This window comes from Corvus brachyrhynchos, unplaced genomic scaffold, assembly GCF_000691975.1.
Source record: "Corvus brachyrhynchos isolate BGI_N302 unplaced genomic scaffold, ASM69197v1 scaffold131, whole genome shotgun sequence".
Classification (NCBI taxonomy): Eukaryota; Metazoa; Chordata; class Aves; order Passeriformes; family Corvidae; genus Corvus; species Corvus brachyrhynchos.
This window is the reverse complement of record NW_008236438.1, coordinates 972,392-988,562: the sequence shown is the minus strand read 5'-3', so window position 1 is coordinate 988,562 and position 16,171 is coordinate 972,392. Positions and strand designations below refer to the sequence as shown.

General features: G+C 37.6%; 1 protein-coding gene across 9 annotated transcripts in view; it reads left to right on the top strand.

Moving 5' to 3' along the window:
- The window catches only part of ERBIN (erbb2 interacting protein), a 119,054-nt gene that overhangs the window by 56,245 nt on the left and 46,638 nt on the right, over positions 1 to 16,171 (top strand). For all 9 annotated transcript variants that reach the window (XR_001866128.1, XM_017747080.1, XM_017747079.1 and 6 more), the window contains 3 exons: positions 1,299 to 1,416; positions 15,164 to 15,242; positions 15,980 to 16,069. Coding sequence is in view for 8 of the 9 variants with exons in the window: in XM_017747080.1 (XP_017602569.1) it covers positions 1,299 to 1,416; positions 15,164 to 15,242; positions 15,980 to 16,069 (287 nt within the window). In the remaining variant the exon portion in view is untranslated. The remainder of the gene's footprint in view (positions 1 to 1,298; positions 1,417 to 15,163; positions 15,243 to 15,979; positions 16,070 to 16,171) is intronic.

Genomic DNA, 16,171 nt, shown 5'->3' with positions numbered 1-16,171 from the left:
AAAAAGGGAATGGCTCCAAAACGCCTGAGCTCATCAAAGTATCCTAAGTGACTAGTAACTCTTAAAAGCCTTAATGATAAATGAGTTCTAACAGACACATTTCTGAAGATTTGAAAACAGCAGTAGACAAGTTAAAGCTCATTCCTTTAACTGTCCATCTTGCTAATTTATGTCTGCTTTTGTTCTGGGGTGGTATATGCAAATTTTACAGGAATGGGGCTTGTTGTCTCTGGTTCAAATAATGGCCTTGTAATTGAGAGAGACAAAAAATTTTGGTCAAACTGAGCCCATTGCTAATGATAGTGTTTGGGATAAATTTTTTTTTTAGTCAGTGAACACTTCCTGGTTTTTTAAGATCTTTTCTCAGAATTCCAAAAGAGATGATCACTAAGTCAAGGTATTTATGAATGATCTTTTCAAAAATGGTCATGAAAGGAATATTCATCATAAATCGTTCAGATGAATCTTTTCAACTGCTTTCTTAGAGATACTTGTTTTGTATTATGTGTAAGTTTCCTACATACTATTTGAGGATTATTCTTCCATTACGTTAAGATTATTTGCCTTACTTTGTCAATTTGTAAACCTTTTGAGGAAGAATATCTAGGTACCCTAGGCATTTAGGAAGAGATCTGGCTCTGAGCTAGTATTTGATAAAGATGGTAGTGCATGTAGAAAGAAGCGTTTAAACACTTTTCTATACTCCTAACTCAGACTAGTTTCAGTTTCTTCACTAGTTCAATTTTTTTCACCAGTTTTCAATTTTTTTTCAACTTTTTTTGATTTTTGTGTACTTAAGGTAGGAAGCATGAAAGGGAAAAAGCATTGGAAGACATAACATGAAATTGACACTTTTAGAGGAGATGAATATGTACTGAAATCCTGTGGTCCAGAACTATTTGACTTTAAAAAAAGTGTCTATCAATTTTTTCTTTTCTTTCTTGAATAAACTCTACTTACCTCTGGGGTGTCACATTGCATGTCTATGACAGAAAATATTTTGCAATGTTTGTAGGTCAGTGTGTAACTACAGGTCACAATTTCCGAGATACTGGAAGGAATTTGTAGGAAGTATTAAGCATAGCTGCTGCCTTGTGACCATTTGCAGTTTTTTGCTTTCTTAAGCATTGTAATATGAGTCAATTTTCAATGAAACTGGTTAGAATTTTTTTGTATCGAAAACTGTAAATAACCTGGTGTTCAGGCCATGAGGTCAGAAGTTTAAATGGATTAAAAACAAAAGCTATATAGAGGAAACTGAGAGAAAATCACATTCACTTTTTTCTTTGTTTCAATAGCAACTTTTTAACTGTCAGTCTCTACACAAGCTGAGTTTGCCAGACAACGATCTAACCACATTGCCAGCATCCATTGCAAATCTCATTAATCTCAGGGAACTGGATGTCAGCAAGAATGGTAAGTCATTTTGCTTATTGTATTGAGGTAACTAAAAGGTGAATCACCATTGACTGTACAAAGACACTAGTGAAACTGTAATTTCTATAAGCTATACAGCTAGTAGTTTTTAAGTTACTACTCTAAATCCCTGCTTACACTGAAAGATGATCTTTTATGATCTGGTTGTGATATTTACTTGTATCTCTCACATTGATTGGTTTGTAGACAATGCTGTCTGGCACTTTATATTGTCTCAAAATACATAAGATTAGTTACTTTTAATAACTTCTGTCATCTGTCACTATACTGAAGAGAGTTTTCACAAGAACTTTGTAAGTTTTGCTGGATTTTATTGTTATAATTTGTTTCATATGAAAATTGGTTTTGGTTTATTTTAATAAGCTGTTGGAAAATTGTAGTATAGTAGGACTTAGGTTTTCTGTCCTGCTCTGGGGAGGGTAACCTCTGTTGCATGGGGAGATGTATTTATGTGTCCATAGACATGACTTGGTTCACTTGTCCGATTTGTTAAAAATCTATCATTCTGTGTAAGTCAGACTTTTATAAGTTAGGAAATGTTGTCAGCCAGGTGTTCTATACATGGGGTTTTTGTTTTATACATGGTGCTGCTTTGGCAAGCTGGCAGATATGTGCAACTGTGAGGAAATTGAAATAACACTGTCATTGAACTTAGTTGTGTGACTTATTTGAGAGAGAAGAAATCATGCTAATTGAGGAGAATATAGTAGTTTTGTCTTACTAATTCGGAGTTAAGTAAGAGAACACCTCATTGAAATAACACTTGAAAATAAGAATTACAAAAATATTCCAAAGATTTTGTCCTTCAGTTTATTGTTTTATTTGGGCTGCTAGCTAATTAGGACCCCACAAAGAGAAGTAAGTTTTGCTTTATGAAGAAAGCATTCCAGTTGTTGAGGTGTTGGTATTTCCTTGGTTGGTTGTTGTAGCCCAATCTGTACTTAAATAGGTATTCTGTTATTTCTGCTTAATGAACACAGTGTTTAGTGTGATAAATTGGCCTCGTTGTCATGGATCTGTTCCTGGTACAAGTGGATTGATAGTCTTTCTTAAAAAACACTGGCCTTCAAACTACTGTCACAGTAACACACAACAGAGAAAGAACCATCTTTTTGTCCTGGACTGAACTGTTGAACATATTAACTGTTTGCAACATGAGTTCTCAGTGCAGAAGACTTAAAAGCAGCAAAAGGGGATCTGAGTGTTGCTGTTGGGAAATTCCATAGCTCATGTACGTAAATAGGCGGCTGAAGCCAGGGAGCTACTTGTCTGTCTAAAGTGGCATGGCCCTGAGCTAAGCCTACAGAGAGCTGCTGAAAGAGCACTTGTTCCTCTGAGGCATATGATATGCTATCCCAGTAAACGATGACTCTGTTTCTAGAGCTTGGGGGTTTTTTTAACACACTTCAGAGAAATGGCAGGAGGTACGAGCTTATTTAAACTATTATCATGTGCCTGTTCTCAGGCTTCTCTCCATTTGGATAGCTTCTCTGACTAGTGTTGAACGTAAAAAATAGTTCTGAGGTTACAAGCTTGTTTACTGGGGCCATACTATCTTCCAGTAGTTCTAAAACCTCTGCAAAATTAAAAGAAACAAATTAGAATTCCTGTTTGTTCCTGCTGGGTGAAGTAAGAAATAGTGCTGTTTATTCTGTAATATACTTGGTATTATTTGAGACCTTAGTTTGTTGGCATAAGTGCCTTTCCCTTTCTCTTTTCCTCTCTGCTGTTGCAACCATGGAAAATTTTTCTCTTGACAACTGCAAGCCTACTCTCGTCCCTTGTGTCTGTTTTACTCTTTGTAAGAATTTACTGCTCGCTTCCTCATTGTTCTGATGGGTGTCTGTAAATAGGAGGTATTTTACTAGTTTTCTAAGAGTAGCAAAATGTATAAAAATCTCCAATTCTTCCTTTTTCTGTTATGTATCAAAAGAATAGAATGTAGAAGCAGTGGACTTCAGTGGAAAGAATTGCTTTCCTTTAGTTTATAAAAAAAATATAAGTATTAGTCCCCAGAAGTGCAGAATGATGACAGATGCTGAATTCTAAAATAATGGTGTGTTTCTCAGATTCCTGTGGTTGTGGCAAGTGAGTGGTGATAGTTCCTCTATTCTTCTTGAAGTATTGCTATACCATTAAGTGTTTCTTTCTGTGATGGGTTGGGCTAAATCATGCAGTGCAGATGCCTTGAGAACAAATATGCATTTATTTTTAAAGGTTGTATTTTTACATACAGAGGTTGTATTTGGTTAGGCTTCAGTTATCAAATACCAGTATACATGAAATATGATAGGACTTTCACGTAAAATTTTTGAGCTGTCTGGTATAGATGTAATCAAATGTATTGACCAAAGTATGTAATTTTCTAAAGAGTTGATGAGAAAATGAAAAACTAAGTTTCAGATTTAAAATGTTTTGAAATTACTAATGAATTGCAATCTGGCTCACGGAGTGAGAGCTGTTGCATGGGAGAGCATCCAGTTCTCCAAGTTGAATTGCCTGCATATATATATGTGTATGCTTAATATTTGATATTTAGATGAAAGATCAAAATCACAGAAATTTTTCAAGGTAGCAGATCCGTTACATGAAAAGTGTTAATCCAAGAAAGCAATCTTTATGGTGCTTTAATAGCATGTGAAAAATCTTGCGCTTTTAATTTCTGACTTAAATGTTTTTGGATTCATACACATGATATATAAAACTCTCTAACAGAGACACAGCAGATGTGCAAATGCTGATACTTAAGAATATTTAATAACATTTTATCAGAACAAGAATTCATCTAATCTAGTGGCCTGTCTCCAACAGTGACCAAAAGTAGAAGCCTAGGGAAAATTTAGCGAGATACTGGAAGCCAGGAGACATGCATGTTTCCCTGTATGCTCTCAGTCCAGCACCTTCTCTTATTGGGACTCCTTGAGCCAGACAGGGTGGCTTTTTTATTTACAAATCTTCATTTGGCTACTTCCCTGTCAGTTTATCTACTGTTTAAAGTGATGTATGTTTTGAGACATGTGCTGAGTTAGAGTACCAGCCCTTAATAGTTGTGTGTTGTGGGGTATACAGAAGTCTTTGTATAAGAGCATGGTCTGGAATGTATCCATGGCTGCTGAAGCAGTTGTGGCGCAAGTATAGCCTAAAAATACCAAGTTGCTGCTATATGTGCAGCAAGCATAGGCTAGAGTTAGTCTTAACTCTGCTTTTATTATTGGTAGTAATCAATAAATTCTGTAGGTTTTTGGTAGTGAGGACATCCACTGTCCTTTTCTGGCATTTTAACCTGATTCCCAAGGCTACTGTGAACCCTTAATATCAGAGGTATTCCATTGCTTCCTTCCAGATACACTTCAATTCTGAAATTTTTAGCTGAAGTCTAATGCTATCCTAGTCACAAAGATGAAATGACACTTGAACAAATGGTTCAATAAATAAACTGCATTCCTGTTTTTTTCATGGAGAGATGCCTTTTCTCCCAGCCCTGTAACCTCATGGGTTACATCTTAGAGAAGATGCAGCATATAGAATGTGAGGCCAGTATAGAAAAATTAATTTTAATTAATGTTTTATTTATGAGGCTAAAGGAAATTAAAACATTTTTAATCCTGTATGGCTGATTTTTTTATGTATTGACAGCTCTACAGGGGGAAAAAAACCCCACCCACCAAAAAACCCCGCAACACCACTTTTCACCCCTAAATCAGTGTCTTTCAGGGTTAAACTTTAGGGAACAATAATTTCCTTGTGGTTCTGGAATGCCAGCCTTAACGTGCATCTAGGGCAATGTGGAAGAATGTCAAGGAAATATTTTTGCCTCTTGTTCGAAGAAGAGGGAAAGTATTTATGTACAGTGTCTGATGGCATATATAAATGTACAGAAGAGTTAGCTTTACAGGTTACTAGAATCAAGTGGCTTGAAAGGCTGAAACATAGGATGAGCTGACTGCCAGGAAAATCAGGCTTTTCTGGAAGCCTGGGAAATGCACTTGAAATTGCTTGTGTCTGTGGAGTTACTCTAGTGGGAAGCACTGAGATTATCTACTTTTCCCTCCATGCAGGTAGTGAAAGAAAATGATTGAATTTTTAAGTTCCATATTATTCAGGCCTTTAGAGCATTAAACAGCAAGATGAGAAAATAACTAGCAAGACCAAAAGTAACCTGGGGCTTTGGAAATAACAGTACCTTCATAGTCTCTTAGATATTTAGGTGCGTTTTCTTTCACAGTGATGGTACAGCAAATTTACTCATGTCAGTTTGTTATTCTGTATGGCAAAGAATCTTCATGAAAAATAGACAAACCAAACCTAAGAAAATTCCCCTCCCCTCACCCCCCTGCCTCCAGGCATATCTGCCTATAAAGTTATTCCAGCAATTTTAAAGAATTTTGTTAACAGATACAAATTGAGATCAAATATGTTTTCTTCAGTGTTCTAAAATAATCTGTTGATTTGGCAAACTATCTTTAATATGCTGTGTGCCAGAAGTTGGGGAGTTAAGAGAATGAGAATTCAAGAAACTATCCAGTCTTCTGTTGCCCATCTGGTACATTTAGGAATATGGCTTTTCCAAGGAATTGAGAATTGTTTCTAGTTGATAGAGGGAGACAGATCCAAGTTTTATTTTCTGCAGGAAGAAGTAAGAGAGGAAGATCCTGAATACAAAATAACTTGCTGTAAATTTGCTATTTCTCTATTTATACTAACAGAGGGGCAGACAGGAGCAGGGTTTTTAAATCATCCAGGATAGTGAAATGAAAGATAATTGATTTTCTGCAGAGTTCTGAGTCTGTAGCTCTGTGATAACGTATCCCTGTATAGAGGTTATAAATGTACCCTAAATGTAGGCAGCCCTTCTATTTAAAGTTTTTTTTCAAGTGTTAGTTGTACTTTTTCTTAAATACATTGTCTTATTGAAGGTACTGAAAAGAATCTGTCTGTTCACAATAAAATAATCTGTGTGTATGAGAGGATGCGAATGGAATGAAATTTCAATGCAGATAGGTTTTGAATGTGAAATTTGGGTATATATATCTGAAATTTTGAAATAAGTTTATTAAAAATGTCTTCCTGGACTCAAAAGAAATTTTTGTAATGCAGAAAAGGTATTGTAAAAGTAATTATGGGGTTTGTAGATGTGGATTTACATGTAAAGACGGCAAAGAATAGGATCATAGAATAGAACGATTTGTGTTGGAAGGGACTTTAAAGATCATCTAATTTCAACTCCCTTGGCAGGAGCAGGGACATTTTTCACTAGAACAGGGTGCTGAGAGCCCCATCCAAACCCAGCCTTAAGTACTTCCAGGGAAGGACACTTCCACAGCTTCTCTGGGCAGCAAGATTTCACCACCCTCACAGTAAAGACTTTCTTCCTAGCATCAAGTCTAAACCTAGTCCCATCCCCACCATGTCCTGTAACACTACATGCTCTTGGAAAAAGTCCCTCTCCACCTTTCTTGTATGGGCCTTCAGGTCCTGGAAGGCCGTAATTAGGTCACCCTGAAGATGACTGTATGAATTTAGTAGAATTCTCTTTTTCTGGATCTTGACTACCTATCAGAGATTCTTCTTCTAGCTTCAGAACATCATATCTATTTTTTAGGGGCGCATTGGTAGCATAGGAAACATTTTTTTTCTCCTGCTCTGAGCTGAGACAAGAGTCTGTTCTTGACACTGATCGTGCTGTAATCAAATCTCTCCTGATGGGAGTTTTTAAAGTCCTTGCTAGGAGTTCCAGAGACAAACGGGACTCTCAGCCTTCACTGCTTCTAGATAGTTAAGTCTTACCAGAGAAAAAGAGTCACTAGTATGATCCAGACATAGCACAAAGCAGAGCATACTGGAGAAAAGCCGAATTATCAAGATTAAACTGCCTTTTTAAAGGTAAATCAAGCAATGGTTACTAAAAACGTACATTATTTTTACTTTTCTACCAATTATTTAGTAACACAGCCAGGAACTGCGGAATTCTTTGTCCAATCATCCCAAACTACTTTTACTGCAGAATATGGAGTAGTAGAAGAAGAAGAAGAAGGTTTGGAGAACAACAACAATCCTCCATTTTGATGTTTTTTGCTTTTATCTATTTTTACTTTTACTGCAGAATATGGAGTAGTAGAAGAAGAAGAAGAAGGTTTGGAGAACAACAACAATCCTCCATTTTGATGTTTTTTGCTTTTATCTATTTACTACATTAACAGACCCGAAACCTCTAAAATTTCACCTGTGAGAATCTTACATAGTAGTCTGTCACCTAATTTACACTAGTTTAGTTTCTAGTTCTTTTCTAATAGTAGGCAGTTTTTTCCATGGACAGAGGTCAAAAGCTGTGTTGTTCAGGGGGGTGAAACCCCTCAAAACAGGCAGAGAAATATTCTCTGCACTCTGGGTTCCCACATGTTCTCCCTTGCCTTGCGAATTAGCTGAGCCTACCGGCTTGGGTTGGATGCTAACTTACTTTCATCTCCCAAGGATTTAAGGCAGGGTTATCACCCTGCCTGTGTGAGAGCTTAATACTGGAATCAATCTTCTGCTTACATTCCCAGATGGTATGCTGCCTAGTGAGCACTTTATGCAATGAAGCTTCTCTGTCTTGGCACAGTTGCAACCGTGGCACTTAACTCTACCTTTGTGTTCTAGTGGGGCTCCCAGATTCTGGAGTTCCCTGCAGCTGAGGGTTTGGATAGCTCTCTGAGACTTCAGGAGGTCTGTTTGGGTGTAGGCATCTACCTGAGGAGGTGACCTCTCTGTCTGGGTTTCATCCTCAGCCCAGCAGTTGCAATGGGTAGACACCAATTTTGTTGCCAAAAAAAGGTTGTTGCATGTTGACCACTCAGTAGGACGGAGTGGCTCCTCCTCTGTGCCGTTCCTCATGAACTGCCACACAGACCCCTCTGCGACGTCCTTCTGATGCCGCATGTCCTGTTCCTCACACTCCCGGTCTCTCACTGTACCCATTTAAGTCTCCCATGTTTGCTTGCCCCTAGTTATTCCTTTCTCTGCTGCAGCCTTGCTTGCAAAAACTGCTGGGACTTGGCTGTTTCCTGGCAGTCCTGACAGGTCTCTCGGCTGTTACTCAGTTTTTCCTGACTCCAGGAACCCCTTGCCCAGTTCAAACCTAGTGCTTAGCCCACGCAGAACTTACCATAGCCAATGGTGCTGTCACTACCATCACTATGCAATTCACCAAAGGAGAAACTTGTATCTTAGTTTTTGTAACAGGGTGTGCTTTGAGTGACAGTTGTCATGTAACAGCTGAAAGTGATGGCACTGATTTTGCAGTCCAGGGTAGTAGGGGACAGGGCAGGGAAAAGCAAAGAAGCTTCCCAGTGGTTGTGTTTCATGCTTCTCTGGGTACTTGACAGCACTCCATCCACGAATTAGACATAGTTGAAAACCGTATAACCTTGGAAATTGTCCAAAACAGCATTATGAACACAACTGTTGTCCGCAACTCTGCTAGTGTTCCACATTTTGCAGTTTTACCCTGCCCTGGCATGTTTAGGTTTATGTAAATTAGTGTGTCAGACATGTCTTCAAGAAGCAGAATTACTGGCTATCCTTTTTTTCCACAGAACAGGCACTGAGGAACCTGTCTTGCTACTCATACTCTTTCTCATTTACATTATGTAGGAGACATGGCTAGAACAGGCCTAGAGAGACCTTACTCTAGAAATTGAAGGTCTTTCAAATGGTTTGAAGAGGAATGCTTGGAAGACTCTTATGTGTTTGCTGCACTGTCTTACCTGTGCTAGTACATGAGTATAAAAGCAATAAACACCACAAACCCCCAAACTGTAATTGGAAAGGTGTTACTGCTGTCCTACAGATGAGCTTTGCATCTCATGTAAACCTGAGTTGCTGGTGGGTCTGAAACCAGCTGCAGCAGGGAAAGAATTTGGGAACAGGAATGAATGTTCAAAAGGTAAGGATGGGTGGGTCAGTACTGTGTATTGAATTGTTTGGGTTCTAATACACTGCTTACTTTGAATAATGAAAAGTGCTAGTTTTAGTTTAGAAGGTATGCAGCAATCCCACATTAAAGTAAAAGACATAAATATGTAAGAATACAGACTGTGACTGGTACTGTAAATTTCTGTTTAAAATTTCGGCTTTTGCAAACAGATCTTTCATATTTTTTGGGAGATTTGTGGCATATATTCTTAAAAATATTTTGCTGTGTTAGATTCATATGGGCTTGAAGGACAGTTGAAACAGAGGCCTGAGGGGAAAACCCACAAACAACAGCTTGCCTCTCTTTTTATGGTGGAGCTGCTTGCCCAGAACTTAAACCCAGGATAAATAGACTAGCTGAGAGAAAAAAGCAGGTCATTTGTATTCACACAAACTGAACCTATATGTTTGCCTCTGTGTTCTCTATACTTGTAAGGGTGCAGAGTGGCGTAAGTGCATAGCAGGCTGTAGTTTCATGTATTTTTCTCCAAGAGAGCTTTTTAGTGTGCCTGCTGTCTGGAGAGAATTTTTTTTTCTCTCACATTGTCCACAAACTGAAAGGTCTAGCTACAGATTCCTTTGGGAGCATCACCCATATGGCTTCTAGAGGTCTCATATGTGTTAGTGATTTTCTTGCTCTGCTTTTTAGGGATTGAACCAATACTTTTTCCTTTCTCCTATTTAAGCATATTTAAAATGTTTCTGTGTGAGAAGAACTGTAACTCTCTACAAATAGTACTACAAATCAGTAGGGACTGCCACTGCTGTATAGCAGTGGTGGTTTCTGTAACTGAAGTCGGGACATGGAAGTTTGAGCATTTGTTTCTGAATTAAAATATGACCACAGTGTGAGCCGCAGAGCAAGCCCCCATCTGCATTTGGGCTGAAGCAGTAGCATGCAGGGCTGTCAGCACTGAGATCCATTTGCAGTAAAGGATTCTGCCAACAGTGGATCTGACTTCCACAATTTTCTATAGATGTGGAATTGCCAGTATTTGAGTGAAAAAAATCTTACCTGATGGAGAGAAAAAATTGTCTCAGTTTTTTCTCCTGGTCTGCAAGTTACACTGACCCTAGTGATAGGGAGAGGATTGTGCTGTGTAGGGGAGGAGATGAGTGTAACTCCAGATGGTGAGGGGGACCCCAATTACACTTACAGTCCTTAATCCAGGCAGAAGGACATTTGTGCACACTTGCTCCAACAGGCTATGCCAAAAAAACCCCATTGCTCTCCAAAGAGTTATAAATCAGGTGAAATTCTGTATTTCAGTCACGTTATGTGATGAAGAACTGAGGTTGATTACCTCCAGATTTGTGTCTGTTGACCCGAAATCCCTGTATGACCTTTTTGGTATGTCCTTTGGGCATGCGCCACAGCTGGTCTTGGATAATGATTGAATACCACAAGGTTAGATGGTGAGGTTTTGCCAAGTAGAGTTCTGAATGATGAATGTTTTTTGCTTTTGGCTTCGTCCAGACAAGAATTTTAAATTCCTTTCCTTACCTTACTGCCAAAGTTTCTTAAACATTCTTCTAGGGTTTCTTTGTTTTGTTTTTGTTTGTTTGTTGTGGTTTTTTGTTTGTTTGGGGTGGGTTTTTTTGTTGTTGTTGAGGGGCTTGGTGTTGTTTTTGATAGAAACTGGCCAGTGAGTTTAAAAGTGCTTGAAATTTGGGAAAACAGGGAGGAAGGAACAGACAAGTAAATGCTGAAAGCTATTACAAAAATATAACATTTGTGATAAACTACACTACATAAAGAACTTTGCTCCCAATTCAGTTTGGATCTGGTGGTTAAAGATGATCAGCAAAACGTATTTTGTCCTACTGTGCTTGGCAAATGTTCATGTCCACAGGCACAATGGTTTGTATTTTTTTGGAAAACAGTAAGTGTGATCTGTAAACCAATTGAGCACTGAAACGTGTTGGGCACGTTGGCCACAAAAAGTGGTTGTTACCATGTAAAGTACAAAATGAATGATATGTTGAAGAACCTGTCCATGTAATGCTTTTCAATAGAAGTGGAATAAGGCTGCAACAGACCAGGTGATCTGTTGCACTGTCTTCTATAATCCTTGAGTATCAGTGTATCAAGAAACCAGTAAAAAACCCCAAAGAAAAATAGGATTTAGAAAGGAATGTGGATCTCAATTTGCAGTACTCACTTAATGAGAGGCTCACAGAAGGATTGAGTTGGCTATCAAATGGATTAATTAGCACAGTGTTAAAAATGAGTGCAGAAATACTGTGGTCACAGAATCCCTTGAGATTTGCTGAGTTTTCTTAATGGGGAAGAAGATTCAGAGCAATGAGGATAGATGAAAAGCAGAAAAACAAGGAACAAATCCTCTTACAAAGCACCCTTTACAGCCCTGTTTTCCATCCCTCATATATTTTTCCAGCATCTCTCTGCTGCCTTATTTATTCTTCTTTCATAGTTGCTTTTTGAATTTGTTTTCTTGGTGAGAGAAATGAAAGAACACTGATCCAACAGTAGCTGCACGCAGGAGTATAGCTCCAGAAAAGGGAGTGGTCAGAAGATTGTTATATAGCCAGTTAGTAAATGCAACTTCCAATCACGTGGTAGAGAGTAGCAGTCTCCTGATTTTTTTTCTTTTTTTCCTAGCTTCCGAATGTGTATTACAAATATTAGGTGTGTTTCATGCTGTCATTCTCAATATGGTGCTCTTTTGAATGATGGCCATTTATCTGTAGTGAAGTGCTGAGTGAGGCTGGTAAAAATGGTATGTATCATAATGATTCTGGCTTGAAGAGGAAGCAAAATTAAGTTCCCAGGCTCCTCCATTGTTAGGTTTCTCATATCAGTTGAATTTCTGTTACTAATTTGTTGTTAAAACTGTTGCTGCCTCTTGCCCAAGGCATAGTCAAACAGGAGACTATGGTAGTGTCCTCTGATTATATACAAAAGCATGCTGATTTAACATGTCTGTATTTGGATAGCTAATATTTTATTTGGCTGTTCTTTTGAGAGTAAGCTTACATTGACATTCTCCCCTCTAGAAGATGTGCTATGTGTTTTGGTTTTTATGTAGTTACCACAAATTGAAGCTTTCTGTCCTTCCATGAATTCATGACACAGAAAGTGGAAACTAGTATCAATATTACAAACATAAGGTTTAATGTGTTGGACTAGAGCAATCTTTTCATCCCAGGACCAAACTGAGGCCAGTAGTGTGATCATCTTCCAGAAAAACTAAGCTTAGAGAATCTCTCAGCACAATTCAAACAGTGAAACTAAGGGCACAGAGTGAGTGTGAGACTCTCTGCCTCCAAGCTCTGCCTCCAAGGAAGAGCTTAGCAGTGGTTTATTCTAATTAATGTAAATACTTATTTTAAGAAGGCAAATTTCTATCCTCAACAATAAAGAGGTCTTGATTTATTTTTCAGACACCAGAAGGTCACTTCATACAAATCATCTGTAACTTCATCTCTACAGGCTCAGGGTATTGTGCCACGTTAGATGCTTTCCATGTATGGATATTCTTTTTGCTGAAAGAGGTTTATTGCTACAACTGGAATTAAGATCATGTATATTTAAGTTTGTTGGAAGTGTGTTTCTCTTTGTAGTGACTATATGACAGCAATAGATAAGGTACAGTTCTAGTCTGTCTTTGGTAGTTTCCTAATCTTTCTTGGACTTGAAAATAAAATTACTGCTTTACAGAAATGAAACTTTATTACATTATAAATATTACCTTTTTAGTTTTGATTTTGTACTGAGTAATGAAATAAATTAGATTAGTATCCTGTTGCCATCTTCTGCTTTGACTCCACTCACAGCTCCAGTAAACGTCACATGGCTGAACTCACACACATGTGAACACGTACGCACACACACATATATAAAAGTATATGAAAAGCTGTATTTTTATTTACACGTGTGCATATGCATGAACACGCATGATAGTCAAGCAGAAGTGTCAGAAATCTTGGCCTGTATTACCACTGATGGTTCAGTTCTTCCTGGTCCCTTCTGCTTCTGAGTTTAGCAAGTTATTTCCCCAAAATGTCCATGATACTTATATGTATTTGAGCACCTGGATTAACGGGATGTCATAATGTTTTTTCTTGCCTTTTACCTCTCAGTAATAGAGTACAATACCTGCTATGGGTCAAAAGTAATAGTTTCAATGGTAGTATGACAAACAAGTTCCTGTCAAGAAAGACCTAAAAGTCTAGTTTGAAAGAAATGGTGTCACTACTTTAGTTGAATTCATGAAAAAGTCAGCACAGTGACTTTGCCACTCATTATCACCAATTGATTAAAGTATGTGTTTTGTCACTACTTTTCTTGTCTATTGCCATCTCTTAAGTCCTGAAATACCAGATCAGTCTTGTTACTGCACAAACATAGAATCAAGCTTTAAGATAACATCAAATAGTCTGCAATTTCTTAAGTAAGTAAAAATATTACTTAGCAATTGATGCTTAACCACGTGTTCTCAGAAAAGATTCATGGAGAGGCATAACCAAGTTCCACCTGCCAGCCTGAATGAGAAGTGATGCTGCCCTTGTCTCTCTGTAGCTGGACTGTTAATGTCATTTCAAGCAGCATGAAATTTCATGCTCTCAATAATCTAAAAACAAGTGTTCACAGAGTATAGTTCTTTCTCAGTGGTCTTGTTCCCTGGGTTCAGTTGCACTTTCCACATAAAGCACTCACAAACACAATTACATGCATTAACTCAAAGGTGAAGAACTAGGATTTGTTACCTGGAAAAAAAAAATTCATTTTAAACTAACTTTATTTACTAGCAGATGGGGTTTTTTTCTTGCAAACAACAGTATATTCTTAATCCAAGTAGAAAGATATCAGTATGAATGGTTATTGTACTTAGGACAAATATATTTAAAATAAAACCATCTGTCCCAGGGTATAAGAACATGTTGCAAAAGCAACTGCAGTTGTGATAGCAGTGGTTTTTTGGGTGGGTTTTTTTTTACAGTATATATATAGTAAAGATGGATGTAAAGGTCTTGCATGGTAGAATGATTCAATACTGATTTCCTTCTGACGTGGTGGATATACCATATTCAAGGCCTGCTTTATCAGTTTCTGTCAAATACAGATTTGGCAGATATGTAGAATTCAGCTCCACTCTGGCATTTCCAGAGATAACCTTGGAAAAAATGTTTTTAATTTTTAATTTATTGTTTTAATTTTCAAACATAAGTGTGCTGGAGTATTTTTTGTCCTTCTCTCAAATGATCTAGAAGCTAACAGCAAGCATACATGAAGCATACAGAAAGCATGCCTGCATTTTGGGGTATCTGTTCAGAACTGTGAAGCTGTAAACATACTTCAAGATTTGAAGCCTTACTGTTTCACCCGGATTTTATACAAGCCATGGATTTGCTAAACAGATCCTGTTGGAAGCTTCGTGCTACCAAGTGGTTGTCTTTTTTAAAATAAATGATACTGGGACAGAGGTTCTCATCTTAAGTACACTCCAAAGCACAAGTACTTTAAGATTTTGCAATAAGCAGTGGGAATTCAGTGTTTGTAGCTTGATGAGCTGCTTGCTAACCTGTAACATGAAAAGCTTTAGGACTAGTATAGTAAAAAACATGATATTGCACAGTAGTGTTTCTTGAATGAAAACCGTATGTAAAATGAGACATCAGAAACACAGTTCACTAGTTGCTAAATGAATCAAAGTTTTTATGGCTAGTGGTTTCATGTGCGTAATTTTTATGCATGTGGTGGAGTCTAATAATTAAAGGCTGTTTTTCTACCTCTTTCTGTATCTTGCAGGCATACAGGAGTTTCCAGAAAATATAAAAAACTGTAAAGTCTTGACAGTTGTTGAGGCAAGCGTAAATCCAATTTCAAAGTAAGTTTGTAAATTTTTTTGATGCTTTATATTTTGTGCAAATACTACTGAGTCTCAAATTTGCCCAAGACATGTGCCAGCCCTTGGAGGTGAGAGCAGAGTTACCTGAGAAGTAGCTTCATTAACGTTGTTGCACTGTGATCCAGTATAGCTATCTCATTAAAGTGCTTTGCCAAAGTTAATAGGCTATGTGGCCTAACCTTCATTATACCGTGTAGCTTTGTCAGCTTGTTGAAATCCATCACTTCTCTGTGTGTAAAAAACATGCAGAGAGTTTCCTTTCTTAATAAGAAAAATTCTGCTTTAATATGCATTTCTGCTGTAGTGACAGAATTAATTTGCCAGAAGTAGCACTGCCACAGATACAACATATCTCTTCTGGGGAAAAAAGGTGTTGTGTATTTTTAAATTTATCCTGTTGTTTCTACTGAATGCCTTTTTCACATTACATGTCAGGAGATCACAAGTACATAGCAAAGCTACATTTATTTGCATTTTTTATTGCCTGTAGACATTTTTCTCAATACTTGCAAAAGACATTTTTCTCAATACTTGAGATTTCAATTTTGAAAGTCATCTTATGGAGAACAACTGTCTAGTGTGACTTTAGAGAAGTTTTCCCCCTTAATTTTATCAATATGTAAGGCTTCAGTACTATACTGTTGCTTAAGAAAATACTACTTAATGCCCTGAATATAATTGTAACAAAGGTACTACATTGTTTTACTTCCATATAGGCTGCCAGATGGATTTTCTCAACTGTTAAACCTAACACAGCTGTACCTGAATGATGCTTTTCTTGAGTTTTTGCCAGCCAATTTTGGCAGGTAAGTTGAACATGAAACTTAATATCTGCATGTAGCTTTAAATTTCTGCAGAGCAGTTTCTTCTGGTTCTGAAGCAAAGTGGGTACTGGAAAGCGTGTACAT